The 18038-nt window shown below is 50.8% G+C and overlaps 1 protein-coding gene across 2 annotated transcripts in view; it reads left to right on the top strand.

The window, feature by feature from the left end:
- Positions 1-10456, top strand: part of UHMK1 (U2AF homology motif kinase 1) — a 35724-nt gene extending 25268 nt beyond the window's left edge. The window contains exons 6-8 of one of the 2 annotated variants that reach the window (XM_034778159.1): positions 2247-2345; positions 4775-4863; positions 5401-10456. In XM_034778159.1, the coding sequence (XP_034634050.1) occupies positions 2247-2345; positions 4775-4863; positions 5401-5547 (335 nt within the window). In that variant the 3' untranslated portion in view covers positions 5548-10456. The remainder of the gene's footprint in view (positions 1-2246; positions 2346-4774; positions 4864-5400) is intronic. The other variant, XM_034778160.1, reaches the window with a different exon arrangement.
- The last annotated feature ends 7582 nt before the right edge of the window (positions 10457-18038 follow it).

Below are 18038 nucleotides of genomic sequence, written 5' to 3'. Positions count from 1 at the left end.
GGAACTGGGATTATTTAGTCTGCAGAAGAGAAGAAAGGGGTGGGGGGTTGCTAGTTGCTTTCAACTACCTGAAAGGGGGTTCCAAAGAAGATGGATCTAGACTATTCTCAGTGGTAGCAGATGACAGAACAAGGAGTAATGGTCGCAAGTAGCAGTGCGGGAGGTATAGGTTGGATATTAGGAAAAACTTTTTCATTGGGAGGGTGGTGAGGCTCTGGAATGGATTACCTACGGAGGTGGTGGAATCTCCTTCCTTAGATGTTTTTAAGGCCCAGCTTGACAAAGCCCTGGCTGGGATGATTTAGTTGGGGATTGGTTCTGCTTCGAGCAGGGGGTTGGACTAGATGACCTCCTGAGGTCCCATCCAACCCTGATATTCTAGGGTAGTCCTGCCTCAGCAAACTTGGGGCTTGTCTACAGGAATATTTCATTTACAGCAAGCTGGGGTGTGACTCTACCCCATACTAGTCTGCTGCAGAGTAACTGTCCGCGTTGACCCTGCTGAATCGCTTTAACAGTTTATTAGTGCACTTCGATCTAGTCCACTTTGAACTGGGACTCAATCAAATCACGGTAATGAACTGTTCATGCGAATCAGCAGAGTCCACATGGACACTTAGTCCATGGCAGGCTAGTGTGGGGGTAGATTCACACTCCAGCTTGCTGTGAACTACATTTTCACATAGGCAAGCCCTCGGACTGGTGGTTTATACTAGAGCTCTTCCCCCTTCTCCGCTGCATTCGGTCTGACACTTAAGTGTTCGTTCCTAAATTGATCAGCTTCCTTTGGAAGCAGGCATTGCCTGTTAACTCTTTGTTCCTTCCGCTCACACTCTGGACTGCAGCACCTCCTGACACAGGTCTAGCGAGGTGGTGGTGGTCTTGAGTCATTCTAGGACAGATAGCTGCTTAGCTGGTTTAACGTTCTCCTAACGTTCTCCATCCTAGAGAGGCTGCCCCCTCCCACTTTAATTGGGAAGGCCCTAAGGGTGTATCTTACATGGAATAAGGCCCTTAAAGGAGCTCATCTCCAAAACTTTTCTCGACCCCCAACTAGCTGGGCAGAGTTAGAGCTGAGTGAAAACTCCAGGGACTGCCTCTTTGTTTTCCCGGCTGCTGTAACCTACAGATAAGGGCCTTGAGGGAAGGTGGGTCAGACTGCCATGGTCTCAATCTACAATCTGCCTCATGGTCTGTTAGGGAATTTACCCCGCCTCATACCTTTGAAGGCATGGGCAGTTCTTGTTGCTTTAGGGTTTGTTAGAGGTCTTGGTTGTCTGTTGATGACGAACCATTCATTAGGATCTTACTATTCTGTGCTGGCCTCGCTGGTCACACTGCAGCAAGAGTGCACGTGGCAGGATTTCTAGGCATCCCTTGAGCTTCTTGTTCTCCAAGAGTGGCAACTTGCCTTTAAAGAAGGGATGCTTACTTTGTAATTCTGCTCTGTGAAGAGCCCACACAGGGTTCTAACTCACCCATCCTTCCACCTCCCCAGAATACGGGGCCCTACACTAAGGCAAAGGGTTGCATTTAAAAAAAACCAGCACTTTTCTTTTGCCCTTGATACTGTGAACTGTGCAATTCTCACGGTGCAGTGGTGCACAGCTAGATTTGTAAGGGAGCTCTTGCTTCACATGCATTCAGGAACTGACAGAAAATATTCTTGGGGGAACTGAGGCTGTGATATTGGGAATAGAAGGAGCTGGTGCAAAACACTGGTCAAGGGGAGTAGGTACCTGCTTGAACATGGTACCCACGAGTGCGAATCCTGCAGTGATAGTACGTACAGAGAAGTAGAATTGCAAGATGAGTAACTCTCCTTTCATTGATGGGGTAGAAGGGCTTTATATCCTGCTGTATAAGTAACACCTGGTCCAGCTACTTTGGCCATGGGGACCCTTGTCAATGTCTGAATCCAAGCTGAATAGCAATAATTTCAGACTTGATTCACACTGCTTCTGTGCCTTTAAAAGCACTTTCAGCCACTGTTTCTGGGCAAACTAACCTTCTGGCCTTTGGGTCTCATAGGTTGCACTCAAAGCCTTCCTGGAAGAGAGGCTGGTCAATCTGAAGATTGAGGCCAGCTGCACACAGCGTGGCTACAGGGTGTAATGCATGTATGTGGTGAGGGGAAACAAAACTGTACCTCCAAAAGTCTAAATACTGATGCAGCCTTTCTTGCCCTCCCCCTGCTTTCCCGTTTAATGCCTTTCCTTCCATGGAACTGGGTGGTGGCAAAGCAGCTCCCCATATTGAAGATTTGGTGATGCTTCCAACTCCAGTGCTAAGGCTGCTCAATGTCTTGAGTGACGCTTCTCTTCAGAGTGAAGAAGAATATGAAGGTTGGTATCTGTATTACAGACTGCAGTGCAGTAATGTTGTCGTACAAATCCACATCCCAGAATGCTGTTGGGATCAGAGTGGGATGAGAGTTTAGAGGCATAAGGAAAAGGAAGCAAAGAAACTCAGCTGGGATTTGAAACAAGTGCACAGGTACAGGAAGGCTGTTCCAGATGGCAGGAGTTGCAGAGAATGCTCTGAGAAGAGACTGGGCCTAGCCGATTAGAGAGGGTGACCCAGAGATTGGAGTAAGTTCATGGATGGCTAGAAGGGCTGCTTGAGCACATAACCCATGGGTCAAAGCAGCGCCAGATGCCTGCATTTGCAGAACAGGGTTGGAGGGAGGGGAGAATGCTGAAATGCGTTGAGTGATGTCATTCAGACAGCAGCAGAGATTTAAAATAATCTATCTGTATTGTCGTACATTAGCAGCGTTGTGTACAAAGTGCAGACGCTCGGAGAAAGCTAGGAGAGCATGGTCCTGCCATGCGGGCAGGGGACTGGACTCGATGACCTCTCGAGGTCCCTTCCAGTCCTTGAATCTATGAGAGCCCCCTATGGGAGTAGGCTATAGGATGAGCTCTCTTCACAAAGAGCCTGGCTTGTAGTAGCCGGGTTTCCTCCCTGCTTTAAGTGATATTATAACCCAGTACAGAGCACTCATGGAACTTCCAGCTTCTAGCTGTGCAAAACAATCAGTGAGTGTACACATCAGGGAACAAGACTGGCCCCACTCCTGTGAGCAAGCAGTGCAGCCACACGTGTCTAGTCCGTGACATTAATGTTTTCCCTCTGGGGACCCAGGCTCTCACCCTTGTCCTAGACAGGGCTTGTTCCCACTGTGATGTAGCAGAGACTTGGTGACTGAAGGATGCAGCGCTCTGCCAGACCCTATATGTCCTCTGTCTGGAACTGAGACCCCTTTAAATAACACTATTTTTCTGTTGATGCTTCTGGGACAAGTAGAATCAGTGGGTGGCCCACTGAGTTCAGGCATTTCTGGGGCCTGGGAATACTCCAGGTATAAAAACCCCCTTGCCATGTGTTGGGAACAGAGAGCAATGCCCCTCCCCAGCCTCCATGCTCGTGGGTCTGACACCAGGTTGCTGCTGCCTCCCAGCAGCAGCCTTATCTAAATGCTCCTGTACGTCTCCTGTGGCAATCTTCCAATCCCCTCCCTCTCCTGGTGGACAGGTGGGGGGGACAGTCGGCAGCGGGGAGGCAGACAGCAGTAGGGCTGTCGCCACCTCCCAAGTAGCAGGGCTATGGAGCAGAAAAGTCATTGAGACACCCCAGTGTCTAGGGAGAAATAACAGTTCCCCACCCCCACACCAAGGGTTGTGGTAGCATCTTCCCTTCAGTGCCTGACTCCTGGTGGGGAAGGTGAAGTTAATGGGGTTTAAGAAGAGCTGGAGCATCATGGGATAAGTACTCTCCTGGGCACCATGATGGGATTGCTGCCTACTATTCATGCAAGAGCGTAGGGTGCCTCAGGACCACCATGTGCTTCAATGTGCCCAAGTGGGTAACAGGAGGGAGCTGGAGCTGGACTCCAGGCTCCCTGTAGCACCCCTGAGATCCTGTGCTTCCTATGGCCTGCCTCCCACCACATTGCAGAGTTCGGGGAAAGCACGCTAGCTGAGCAGATTCCCTGGCTCCCCAGCTGGTATCCCAGTTTGCCACCTGCTTCCCCAGGTTCTCCCCCAGGACTCTTGTTTTTGGTTCCAGACTTGCCTCTTTAAAATCTGCAGGAGCTGCTGAGAGCCACATTGAGCACCTGGCTCCTCCTGGGCCTAGCGAGATCTGCAGAAGATCCTATAGATTGGGGCAGGTGGAGTAGGTATGAAGATATGAAGGGTGGGGAGAGCTGGGTGGCTGCTCTCTGGAATTCCCTCCTATAGGCTTAGCACTTTCTTCCAGTATGTGTCCTTGCGGAGCATTGGCAGCCACTCTGTAGGCTAACCCTGATATTGCCCCTTCCTCAAAACCTGCAGCAGAAGTTCTGCCAAACCAGGGGCCAGCAGAGAATCTTTTCACCAAACTGGAGGGTATTTGGGCAAGTCATTTTTATTGAGGTAGCATTTCGGTCCATCATAAGAACTCTCCAGTGCTGGCTTAGCCACGGCCTTGCTCGGGCAAGTCACTTCACTATCTGCCCAGCCTCTGGCACGCCTTCCCTCTCCCTGCCAGGATTCTCTTGATCTTAGGTGGGTCGCTGCCAAGCCAGCTCCGTCCAGATTCCAGCTCACTCAGACATTGGGACATCTCTGGTGTACGCAGACAAAGAAGGAGAATTAAGTGTACGATGAGAAGTGACTGATCCAGACTCAGTCGGGACTGCTCACATTCCACACAGTTGGATTGCCCTAGTGTGGTTTATAACTGGTAATAGTTTGCAAAGCACAGGCCACATGGCTTTCTCTTCCCTCAGATGTGCTGGAAGACATAAGAGAGGAGTGTCAGAAATACGGCACGGTGGTTTCCTTGCTTGTTCCAAAGGAGAATCCTGGCAAAGGCCAAGTAAGTGTGGAGGGGAAGGGGCTTGATATTTACACTACCAGCCTCACTGTCAAGCATTAATCCTGCTGGATGAGGGCAGTACTGTGCAACTAGAAGTACCTGGTTCTGTTGTGCAGCAGCATGAATTTGTCAAGGTAGCTCAGTGTTTCCTAGCTTAAGAGATGCCAGACTAGTTTTAGGGGAGGCTTTGGGGTACAGAGTGGAGGATGAGGAAAGTGGGGTGAGAAAGGGGTGTGTTAAGATGCTCAGCGCCTACTTGCTAAATGTCTAGTCCAGAGAAATGAGGAATGGTAGGTAGAAGCTTAACTGGCCTTCCCTACAGACTCAGGCTGTGTGACCCCCTTCCCTGCTGTTCTAGTCCCACGGAGTCTGCTGAGGGCACTCTGGAGTTACAGGCAAGGAAATCAGTTCACTAGCGATAATTCCTCACTAAGGAGGAGAGGAATAAAGCCAAACTTACCCAATCAGTGGGTGATGGATGAAATCCCTGGGGTCTGTGACTCAATGGCAGTGATGCCCTTGTCTCTGTCTTTTCAGGTCTTCGTTGAATATGCAAATGCTGGTGATTCCAAAGCTGCCCAGAAATTGCTCACTGGAAGGATGTTTGATGGCAAGTTTGTTGTGGCTACGTTTTACCCCCTGAGTGCCTATAAGAGAGGGTATCTGTACCAAACATTGCTCTAGCAGCAGCAGCCATCAGGAGAGTCGGCAGCGCCTCTTCTTCATTTCAGTGTGTTCTGCAGTTGAATGTACAAAGAGCTTCCCAGCCCTGCTTTTGAGTAGTTTTGAAAGGAGATCTGCACAGGACAGAACTGGACTTTTGCCCTCTTGTGCTGCTTTGTCCTGTACAAAGGTAGCCCATGCGGCTTTAAAATGATCTGTGTTCTGCTTGTTTGGTTACATTAGAGATGTGGCTCTTGCCTACCCTGGAAGGCTCTCGAGTGACTGGAGTAAGTAGTGGCATTGCCATCACAGGAGACTCGATATCTAAGCAATTGAGGTTAAGTCTGGTTCAGACTGTGAAAAATGTTGCTTCAGTGTCTTGACACTAATGATTGACTAATGTTTGGGGAAAGGATCTCTCTGTTAACTATTCATTGCGGAGTGAGAACCCCTCCCCCCCCCCATACACTTGTTCTGAGACACCCAGGAGGCCCTCCGGCAAGAACAGGAAAGACTACACTTTTTTTTCCCTGTTATCTAAGGTAAAAAGACAAGCAGAAACCCCTGCATCTCTGGGGTGGGTGGGGGAGGCTTCAGGTCTCTCCACCCCATAAAGTAGTGGCCATCTGGCCTTTGGGGTTACGCTGTCACTGACAGCTGGCCCAGGGAGACCTGTAAAATTTCCTCCGCTCTAGCGTCCGCTGTTGTCTTGTTGGGAAACTGATTGTCAGTGTCAGTGAAGGCAAACTGCTGTCTGAGAGCAGGGCACCTGCAGCAAAGTGAGTTCACTTGTATGGACAGGCTGGGCAAATGTGGAATCCATTAAGCATCTTCAGGGAAAGGACAGTGTTAGTCCTGACCCCTGTAACACCATGTAATGTAGAGGTTACAGATTGCCATAGTATGGAGTCATCTATCGCAGCTGACCTCCATTGCTCTTAGTACGAGTGCCAAAGAGTGCATAATGGAGAGGCATTCCCAGCCTCAGCAGGATGTCTATTCTGAAGACTTTTTTAAGGGAGAGCAAATTTGTACCTGTCGTCATTTCCTTGTTTGGCTTCTGTTGTAACATGTGTGTTTTTTTTGCTTTAGCCAGTGTTGATTTATTGGAATTGTGGCAGTAAGCAGGAAGCACTGACACTTTGGGCTCTCCATAGGGTACACAAAGGGCCTGAGACAATACAAGATCCTTTAGAACAAGAATCCTTGAAATAATCCTACTTGACTGCTAAGGGCCTCCTCCAGGGTGATGCATTCTAGTGCTAGAGGGACTGTGGGGTTAGCAAGCACATTAGTTGGATGCTGTTCAGGAGTGCCGCCAGCTTTTCTGATGCCCTAGGCAGCGGAAAGGTCCCGCCCCAAAATGCCGCCCCCCCCACAGAGGCAGCGGAAGGTCCCGCCACCGAAATACCGCTGCGGTCGCCGCCCCCCGAATTGTAGCGCCCTAGGCCACCTAATGGGTTGCGCCGGCCCTGATGCTGTTAGGAAAGAAACAGATTGGGGGTGGCCCATGTCACTGCTTCTCTCAACAGGAGAGCAGCCTAAATTCGACTCATGCTCTACTTGCAGTGCTTTAGCATTGAGAAAGAGCTGCTAGAACAGTAGTTCTCAAACTTTTGTACTGGTGACCCCTTTCACACAGCAAGCCTCTGAGTGCGACCCCCTCTTATAAATTAAAAACACTTTTTTCTATATTTAACACCATTATAAATGGTGGATGCAAAGCGGGCTTCGGGGTGGAGGCTGACAGTTCGCGACCCCCCCATCTAATAACCTCGCGACCCCCCTGAGAGGTCCCGCACTAGAATGTAGTGTTTACAAACCCCACATGCACAGACCCCTTCCTTTGAGTGATAGGCACAGGAGGCGAGGAAGTAAAATAACCCTAGAGGGTGTGGAAGCTGCTGCACCAGTTTTAGTGCTGAGGAGAGGCCTCTGATCCCAAGCCCTGTCTAGAGAAATCTGGGGCAATTGTTGGAGATGTCCCTACCTCACCCTGCATTGAGGCCGCTGCGCTTATCCGGGCAATATGCTGCTAGCATCCTGCCCAGGCTGGACTTCCAGCATTCTGCACTTGATCTTTCCTGCTGATATTGCCAGTGTGTCATGCGAGAGTCAGTCTGCAGCATGTCATAAGTCACTTGTCTTCATTCCTTCTCTGTGCTGCTGTGAAGTGGCTACTGCCATGCTGTAGTTAAAGTGGAAGCTGGCTTCCCATTATAAGCCCCATATTTAACCCTTCCCTAGCTCCTCCAGAAAGAGCCTGATCTTCCTGAGTTTTTCTGTGCCGCTTCTCACTCAAGGTAGAGGCTTTTCTGGGGAGTTTGGTAAAAATCCCAAAAGGAATTTTGATGTTTTAAAAATGAGCCTGTGATTCATTGATCAGACTGTTCCGAAGTGTGGTTCAGAGTATCCCAAACAGGGTTTCACCTGGGGACTCCAGCTGTGCGTGCTTTGTTTGCGTGTGCTTAGCTGGCCTTGCTGAGACATGCCTCTGAGTGTCCAGGAGCTATATTAGTGTTGGGTTTTCAGTGTGTGAAGAGCTGGGTTTATATTTATGGATGTTTAGCATTTTGGTAGTTTAAACTGACATGCTACTGACCTGACTGCTGCTATCTGCCAGGCTGAGCCACAGGGGGAGGACACCAAGGGCTGTCTGGGCTGGAGATGAGGTCATGTTAATTAACACAACATTCAAACACTCTGGATGTGAAGATGGCCCTGTTCAGATCATTGTCAGCTGGCCCGACTTCACACTCACCTTCACCCTCTGCTTAGACCCAGACCATCCTGTTTAAATGTGACCTTCCCCAAGACTGACTAGCTCTGGCTGGGGGAGCTGTGCTGTGATGGGAGGGCTCTGAGAAAGATGGGGTATGGACTGGGGAGCACATAGAGGGGTGGCGTTAAGCCAAGGGCTTGGGAAAGGGCATGCATGGGGGGAGGGGGTGATGGGAGCCCAGAAAGGGACCGTGAGGAGGAGACAGTAGGGCATGCACAAGCATGGTAGGAACTCAGGATGGGGTACCGAGGAGTGCGAAGAGACCATGGGGTGCCTGACTAGCACAGAGTGGGGGTGGGTAAGATGCAGTGTTTTGTCTATGGTAACTTTAAGAGCTCAGTCTTCTAGATACCAACCTTGAGGTGCGTAAAGTGTCCCCGTGCTAAAATTCTCCTTGCCCACCCCCAACCGGCACCCAGACATAGCCTCAGCACACCTTGCTGTGGCCTGGAGCAGCTGGTCCTGGAGGGAGCACTGCTCCACCAGCCCTATGGAAACGGGCCTTGTTTGGGAACCCTAACCCATCCCTCCTGGGAGAGTGTCAATGGGATCCAGCTGCACACCAGTCCCAATGTCACTGGGACAGGGAGCTTTCCTTGGGCAGCAGGTGACTGGCATCTCCTCAGCCTGCCTGGCCAAGGGGGTGATTTGGCCCCACAGTTCAGCGAACTTTCCCCCCTTGGGATTTGCTCCCTCTCAGCCAGCCTCCATGTCAGAGAGGCCCCCGAGGCTCCGTCAGGTCTGCCCATCTTTCTCTGGCTGTCAGACCATGCCCCACCCCTCAGGGGCCTCTTCCCCAGACATTGGCTGCCCTCATGGCAGTCCATTTGTGTACCCGATGTGGGCTGTGTGCCTGGGGAGACCCTGACAAGTGCCACAGCTCCCCCCAGCTCTCTAGCAGAAAGTCCCCCAAGATTGTGCCCCGTCATGGGTCTCTCCCTTGCTGGGAAGGAGGCAGCCTCTGTCCCCCAGCTTTGCCCAGCATTCCTTGATTTCCCAGCCCCCATTCTGGGGAACAGGCTGTGCTGGGTCTGTCTCTTTCCCCCCAGCCTCCATTAGGGGCTGACCGCACCCTGTCAGAGTTACAGGGTTCAGCTGCTCCCCCAGTGCCAGACATGCCTTTGCTCGCTCACTGCCTCACCCATCCGACTCTGTGCCCCCTACAGAATGCAGAAATGGAAGCAAAGGTCAAAATAACCATTTATTAGGAGACTGGAATCTCATTTCCTGTCCCAGGGGCCCATCTCCTATGACCTAGACACTAGCTTTGACCTTGGGGTATCTTACAAATTTGGAGGCCCAGCTAAGCCTGTGGGGGATGTAATGAGTAGGTGAAGGATTATGCAGCAGGGCGGAAAACAGCAGCTGCTTCCCAAACAGGCCATTTCCAGGCCACACAACGCTGGGGCTTGGGTGCTTTGTGTTCAGTGTGTGTATGGGGGTGCTTTGCTCGCTGGATCCCAGCCTTTGCTCCTTTGCAAGGCCTGGTTTTGTTAGGTGACTGTTCTAAGTAGCAGAGCCAAGCTGTTACTAACCCCTAGAGGGGAGACAGGGCTTCCTAGTGGAGCATAGGGGGCGTTCTTGTTCATCTTGGCAGAGTTAGCTACCAAAGATGCTGGCTGGGTTTTTGTTTAATAGCTTTAATAGATTTGAACCAAATAAACCTGCAAAATGCAAACCACTTTTACTAGCTTGTCTCTTGGATGCCCTGGGAAAGCAGGGCCTGAGCCAGTAAGGATCCTAAGAATTTGTTTCTGGATGTTGGTCCTGGCCACACCCCAATGTGAGCCTTTATGTTCTGCTCCCTCATGTCCCTGTGCGACTTTAGCTACATACAAACATTGCTAAAGCAGAACCAACAGTGTGTTGGAGGGAGGCCTTCCCAAGCGCCCACCTAGTAAGCACTTGGTCGTCTTTACACGTGGCTGTCCTGTTTGCCTTTGAGCCTTGCTGTGGAGCAGTCAGGTTAAAACCAGATCTCTCGGAAGAGCATGTTGATTGGTGCACCTTTTGCTGGTGGTATTTTAGCATGATTAAGGGCATGTCTTCACTACCTGCCGGATTGGCGGGTAGCAAACGATCTATTGGGGATCGACTTATCGCATCTAGTGAAGACACGATAAAATTGATCCCTGATTGCTCTGCCGTGGACTCCGGAAATCCACCGCGGCAAGAGGCGGAAGAGGAGTCGACGGCGGAGCGGCAGCGGTCGACTCGCCGCCGTCCTCACAGCCAGGTGAGTCAACCTAAAATACGCAACTTCAGCTACGCTATTCACGTAGCTGAAGTTGCGTATCTTAGGTCGACTCACCCCTCCCCCCGTAGTGTAGACCTAGTCTAAGGGCAGCAGGAGTCTGTCTCCTGTACTCCTGGATCATAGCAGAGCCAGGCCCCCAGTATAAGCAAATGCATTAGCTCTCCTGTTCATTGTCTGATCCCTGGCAGCTCTCACTTTTTTTGGTTTCCAAACAGGCTGCACACTCAGGTTATGTCTATACTACAGATCTTACAGCAGCACGGCTGTACTGCTGCAGCTGCACCACTGTAAGGCCTCCTGTATACCTGCTCTATGCCCACAGGAGAGAGCTTTCCTGTCAGCATAATTAAATCAGCCCCAATGAATGGTGGTAGCTGTGTTGGCAGGAGAGCGTCCACACCAGCACTTCCATCAGTGTAACTTATGTCGGTCAGGGTGGTGGCTTTTCACACCCCTGATGGACAGAAGTGCTAGTGTAGACAGCCAAAGAACGCTGCTGCCAAAGCACTTTTCAGCTGAGCCTTTTGCTCAGAGCTGGGATCTGTGTAGACACAGCTTTCTTCGCAGCCGAGCCATTCCGTTCCTACCATTGTCTCTGGCCTGCTCTCGCCCTAGTTACGCACCACGCAGAACCCCAGCTTGCTGGGCACAGTTTGTATCTCCTTGGAGCTGAACATGGCTCTAGGGATGGAAGAGAAGATTTAGTGCCCTCATCACAAACACTATCATCCCCTCCTGATCTTCTACCTCCCCACCATTCACTCACTGCTACTAACACCCCACACGCTCAGACACGCTCCACCTCGGTCCCCTCCTCTTTGCCACCAGGTTCTTCCCCCCACAAAGACAAAGCAGTTCTCTCCCTGGCCCCACCAAATTTGCCTCTGTCTTCAAAGCTCAGCAGCCACAGTAGCCTACTGGGACTCAAAGCTTCCTTGCTGGCAGGAGTCTCCTGTCTCTTCCTCCCTGCTCTGCGGAGTCAGTGTCATGTACCTACAGTAACTCTCCCTGCCTGTGCCTAGGGATGGGGCGCCAGCTAGGAGGAGTCTGGGGCAGGTAGTAAGAGCTTGCCAGGACTCCTCCATTGACTAGTGCTGAGACAAGGAATGGAGCTCCCCCTAAAGGTTCCATGTCGTAACAGCAGCCGCTGCACTATTCACACTTCATTCCCATTTAAGGTTTTCCCTCCAACCAGCAGGACTAGAAAAATACTCTTTAAAATGAAAACGTAGTTTCAGCAGCATGGGCCATGTTCAGACTGGGCAAGTGGGATTCAGTCAGGCTGGACTATCAGGTGCTACATGCGTACATCAATCAATGTGACAATGCTGTGCATTTCAAGGAGAGCTGATTGCTGAGTCAAGTACTTCAAGCTCTCCACAGAAGAAACCAGGACTTTAGTCTGGAGATCTTGGATGCTCATGGTTGATCTCCGTTGCCTCAAGTCTCTGCCCTGTGAGCTGTTACGTTTTCATCCCAGCCCTTTGCAGCCTATTGTTCTGCTCCAGTCTGCAAAGATCTGTGCCTGAAAGTATCATGTGCAGACGTCACAGCTTCAGTCCTAAACTCTGGGAATTCTGGGATCATATAGAGCAGGAGTACTGGGAAATTGTTGATCCTCTATCTATGCCTTGTTTGTTAGCTCCTGCTAGCCGTCAGACATTCAATGGCAGCTCAGACTCTGAAGTTTCCATATTTATTTACCATGTTTGCACTCTGGAGGACTTTGTAGTGCCCATAACCTTCAACTAAGACTGTTCTCCACCAAGAACCTCTAGCAACTTCACTGATTGCTCTCAGGGTGGTGAATGTGGAGTAGAAGATATTTAGTCACGAATATCCATATGTAAAATGCATTCCATTGATGTAGTTTAACATGGGCATGATGGCCATGGGTATAGGTACAAAGCTGGCTATTAGCCATAGTGCACAGTCTTTAGGGACTTAAGGCCAATCAGACATGACCTTTGGGATAATACAATACTGCGTCAGCAAAGAAAAAAGAATGGTGCATCAGTTCATGCTCTGCCAGTGTACTGGGGAAAGATGTCAGCTGTAGACTCAATGCTGCACTTGTAGCACAATACAGTTGGAATATGTAGGAGACTTCCAGGGGTTCAGTGAAATGGGGAGAAAATCAGGGCATCAGCAGAGAGTTCACTTTCCATGGTTGTGCTGAGATGGTCGTCAAAGGAGTGTTTGGGGCAAAGGGATACGTGCATGGAGAGGAAGTGGAATGAAATGCTGTCACCAGTTTGTACAAGGGAGACTGGGTCAGCAGAGGGGAGCTGTCAGACGAGGGAACAGTCTCCTGTCCTTTCAGGACAATGAGCGTCACCCAGCTCCTGCTGCGGTTTGTACAAGAGTTGTCTGACTAGAGCAGAGCGATGGCCGAACACACACCCCCCACATGCCCAGTCTCCTCCAGCGCGCAGGGCTGGCTCTAGGCACCAGCGCTCCAAGCATGTGCTTGGGGTGGCAATTTCCAAGGGGCGGCACTCCAGTCCCCCCCACTTTTTTTGCTTGGGGCACAAAATGCCAGGAGCTGGCCCTGAAGCAAGATGTTCCCTGTCAGCTGAAGCTTTCCAGCTGAGCTAGAACTGACACTGCAGTTCTGGCTTCAGTAGCTAGATGGCGCTCATGGCAGCCTGAGTTGCACAGGCTGGACTGCAGTCCAGGCTGCCCTGCCCCTGGAGAGCCAGAGCATCATCCCCGGGAGCTGAGCCCGGGCTGCGGTGGCGAGAGGGGCTCAGCTCCGGGGGATGATGCTCTGGCTCTCCAGCGGCAGGGCAGCCTGAACTGCAGTCCAGCCTGTGTGTGAGGAGCTGGGGAGGGAGGGAAGTGGGGCCCGGGATGCAGGGAGGGGGGAGGGGTCCTGCTGCTCTGCTCTGAGTCTACCCAGGGCAGCTCAGCGTTTCCCCGCTCAAGTGGGCTGTGCAGGGCGCCGCCGGACTGGGCAGGGGGCGTGGATCCTGGCTCGCGCGCTGACAGGGCGAGTGGCTGGGCAGCCCGAGCTGCCAGGGAACTGCCCCCTCCTGCCCCTGGATCCAGCCTGCTGCGCACCTCCCCCACCTCAGCCCCGTGCTGCCTGTCCTGGGCAGGGAGAGGCAGAGCCCGGCTTCGAGCGGGGCAGCGGATACTGCCCCTCCAGGGGATCCTCACAGCTCGGGCACCCGGGAGGGTCAGTGTCTGTCCTCTCGGCTCTGTCAGTGCTTGCCCCTCTCAGCCCTTGCACCCGCCCATCCCACTTGCAGCCTCTTCACTTGTACCTCCCCCCATCGCTCCTTCACCGCACCCCTTCCCCTTATATTTCACCCGCATCTCTCCCCTTGTACCCTCCCCCAGCCCTCTCCTCCCACACCTTCCCCTGCAATTCTTCTTCCGCAACCCTCCTGATACCCCCTCTCCTCCTCCACCCTCCTCTGTGAGTACATCACACCCTGCTTCTCTGCCAGTGTAGAGCCCCCAAGCACCCCCACACCCGCTCCTCTGCCTGAACCCTTTTTACTAGATTCCCATTCCTTTCTGGGTACAAGGTTTGAGGGTTAGTCCCTATGCCTTCCATGTGCATTTGGAACACTAAAGATGGGGTTGCAGGGGACGGGGGGGTGAGATTTATACTAAAGTGAAATAAAAATAAGAGAAATGGTTTGATCCCCACTACAAGTGTAAACAGGGATTGCTGTGATGAAAGAGGAGGTCATGTTTTGTGGGGAGAACTCAGGGCTGGGGCGGCGGGGGGGGAGGGCCCAGGGCTGTGGGGCAGCCAACAATTTTTTTGCTTGGGGCAGCAAAAAACCTAGAGCCGGTTCTGTCAGCGCGTGATGCTGCAGGCAGGATTTTCACATGTCACTGGTGGGGTTTGTATTGCTGGGGTGGTGGGGGAAGGGCACTGATTTATTCTTTGGGGTCCTTTGAATGGAGTCTGACCTGCATGACAGGCAGGGAGACTTTCCCGGCAGCACTTTGGATGGATGTCTGACAGTGTTTGCACTAAAATGGGGTTGGCACTGGCGTGTAGCGCACTGTCTGTAATACTATCGCTGGGTTGGTGTTTGCTTTGCCTGCTAGAGACTGGAGCAAGTGGAGGCCATTGCTCTTATTATGCTAAACTAGCTAACTAACAAAATGCCTGTGCTTTCTTAACCACTCTGTTCTCTAAGCTACCTTTTCCATAGTGCGGGACTTAATGTACAGAGCAATGGGACTGGTAACTGTGAAGCAGCAAGGCACAAGCTGTGGGCAGTAAACAGTGTCTTGGGGAAAATCTGCCCAAGTGTAACTGTAAGTAGAGGTGTGTCTACTTAAACAGCTCATTGCTTGTGGGGTTCAGTGCAGCTGTGTTAGAGGAGATGCAGAAACTGGTGTTCCCTAACCTGTCATCATATTGATGAGGGACGAGGGTGCGAAGGTAATATTTTATTGGACCAACTTCTGTTGCTGAGAGACAAGCTTTGGATCTACACAGAGCATATTTAAAGAGCTCTGTGCAGCTCCAAACCCCTCTCTCTCTCTCACCAAGAGGAGTTAGTCTAATAAAAGATATTCCCTCCCCCACCTTCTCTCTCTGATTCTGGGACCAACAAGGCCACAACCCTGCAAACACCAGATATATTGGTTCCATGTCTCTCTTTTTTTTTTTTTTTTTTTTTTAACTGCTGGACCAGTGGAAATCCCTCCCCAGAATATTTTGGGGCCCTGTCTAGTTAGTATTGACGTAGGACTCTAACCTTGAAATGATGAATCTGCTCCTAACTTAGGCTATGTCTACACTTAAACCACTTCAGCAGCACCGCTGTAGCACTGGAGCTGCACCACTAGAGCAGTTTAAGAGCAGACCCTTACTACAGCAACGGGGGAGGGTCTCCCATTGCGGTGGGTACTCCACCTTCCTGAGAGGTGGTAGAAGAACTAGTGAGCTGGATTCTTTTCCTCTTTGTGCAGCAACAGAATTGACTCTGCTCCTGTCACTAACACACTAACATCTCTGCCAATCCATTGGAGGTGGTAGCATTGCCCATGTATAACTGTGGCCCTGGTTTGGCCTACAGAGCCATTGTCGCTGGTGCTGAAGCAGGAGAGGGAAGGAACCCATCTTAACTCTGGGCCCAGGCAGAATTTACAGGGTTAACTGTTGGAACACTTTCCTTGTAAATTGCTTCCGTAGGGAAATCAAGGCAATGGTGTGGGACCAGAAATATCACTGAGTCCCGGTTAAGAGGAGAACATGAGGGAATGTGCAATGTGCTCTTCTCTGTGTAGATTTCCTTGATTGTATGACAGGAGTGTTTGAAACCGTCTGCTCCCTCCCAAGTGTGCGTTGACATAAAAATGTTTGGATGTAACTGTTTCTTGGCCTCGTCCAAATCTGGCAACCTAATCAGGTACAAAATGTCAAACCTGAGCTGGAACAGTTGCTTCCCAAGCTGAAGGCAAGCTTCCAGCACGACCCTGGTTTTGCTCTGATTTTCTCACATTGCTTCCGCCCATGCATGGTGTTCAGAAATTTGTGGGAGCCAGGCGTGCTCCCCTCTCTGGGGTCACATGGCGTTCTGTGAGCTTGTGCCAAATCCAGTGAACAGCACGCTTCTGGAGTGGAAGTCTGCTACCTATGCTTAGGCAGCCCAACTGCTGATACAGCAACTGAAGAGGGATCCTGTTTATGCTGTACAATCCTCAACTACACCGAAATGTGCCGCAGCTCATGCTGGAAAGATCCATTAGGTCCAGCTTGGTTTCTGGCTGATGTTTCTAAAGAAGGGGCACCTACCCTAGCTCTCCATTATGTGGTACTGACTAATGACACCTGGTTACTCTTGTGCCAGACTGTGACCTAGAGGCTACTCTACTGACACCCCAAGGTAGCTGTATAGCAGCACTCAGAGATGCAAACAGTCTGCAGCCTGTTTGTCAGGAAATGCAAAGGCCATGATTCTGGGTGAAGAGCTGTGTAGCTGTTCACTGCCAGTTACTCCTCAAACCAAACACAAGCCCGAGCTGGTTTAATTTTGCTCCGCACTAGCCTCCATCCACTCTTCGCAGGAGCACTGTATCTACTGTGACAGTCTCTCAGCCTGTTTCTTATCTTTTCTTTTTGCTGTAATCTGGTCTGTAAACACATGCCTTTGTTCAGATTAGATCTAAGCTGATGTACTCCCTTATGCACTGTTGCTGAGCTGATGTGTGCTTGATAAAGGTGATTAAAAAAAAATAAAGCTTCACTACAAGGAAGGTAATTCATTCAGTTTTTCTTAAACCAAGCATTGTTGAAATACCATGTTATGGGTCCTCCCATTAGCTAGCTTCGGAGGTTCCATGCCTACTGTGCTGACTTTTGCAAATCCCATTCTTAGGCTCCTCTCTCCCCCCATTCATTGTACAGGGAGAGTAGGTGCCAAACTCAGGCTGTGTGGATACCCGTGTATTCCTGTGACTTTTGTAGGCACCTATATAGTTAAGCATTGCAACGCTGTGTCACAACACCTCTTCCCTTCAGGGAGCCAGGCCTGCCTTTTCAAACTTCAGCTTTAACTCTGCCCTGGAGTGACTGGGGAGGGGCAGTGAGGAGAGAAAATCTGCTGGCTCTAAAACTCAGGGCAGGTCTACACTACAGCAGGGCTCAATGCTCTGAGATTGATCCACTGGCAGTCGATTTAGCGGGTCTAGGAAAGATCCATTAGGTCCAGCTTGGTTTCTGGCTGATGTTCCTAAAGAAGGGCACCTGTCCTAGCTCTCCATTATGTGGTACCCTCTAGGAAAGACCCGCTAAATCGACTGCAGATCGTTCTCCAGTTGACCCCCTATACTCTACCCCTGCTGAGAAGAGTAAGGTAAGACCCCGCGGTAACTCAACCTCACGCAGCTGGACTTGCGTTGCATAGCATAGGTTGATTTACTGCGGTAGTGTAGACATAGCCTTAGTGTGATCAAATCTGGGATCCCAGACACTAAATGCCTTAATCCCAGTCATTCATATGGCTATAATGGGAAGTCACTGCAGAGCAAAGCCAAAGTTGTTTGGCTACCCTGACTGTGCAGTTCTAGACCTTGACATGTTTGGATTCAGGTTCTACCTCAGCTCTCAATTTCCTGTATGTGTAATGCTTGTTCTTGGGCTAATTACACTAGTCATATTTTACCCCACCATTTCTGATGACACATGTTTTCTGTCATACCTCCATCTGAATATGGTGTGTCAAGGCATATTCTAGTACAAGGAGGGTTCGGACCCTCTCCACTAACAGCAGTGGCTTTGCTGAACACACCTGAAACGCAGTGGGCATGTCTGTGGGGATCACTGCAGTCACTGGGCAATAGGAAATGCTGCCCTAACAGCTGTATTTCCTCCCCCTCTTCTAAAACAAAGCACCATTACAAGGTTCAGTTACTGCACAAAGAAACTAAAGGGGGAGGTGGGGAGATTGATGCCTTGACTTTCAGCTGTAGCAGTGTCTTTCGGCTCCTTAACTCCTG

The sequence above is a fragment of the Trachemys scripta genome, chromosome 8 (assembly GCF_013100865.1).
Source record: "Trachemys scripta elegans isolate TJP31775 chromosome 8, CAS_Tse_1.0, whole genome shotgun sequence".
Classification (NCBI taxonomy): Eukaryota; Metazoa; Chordata; order Testudines; family Emydidae; genus Trachemys; species Trachemys scripta.
Note: the sequence above shows the minus strand (reverse complement) of the source record. Positions and strands in the feature narration are given on the sequence as shown.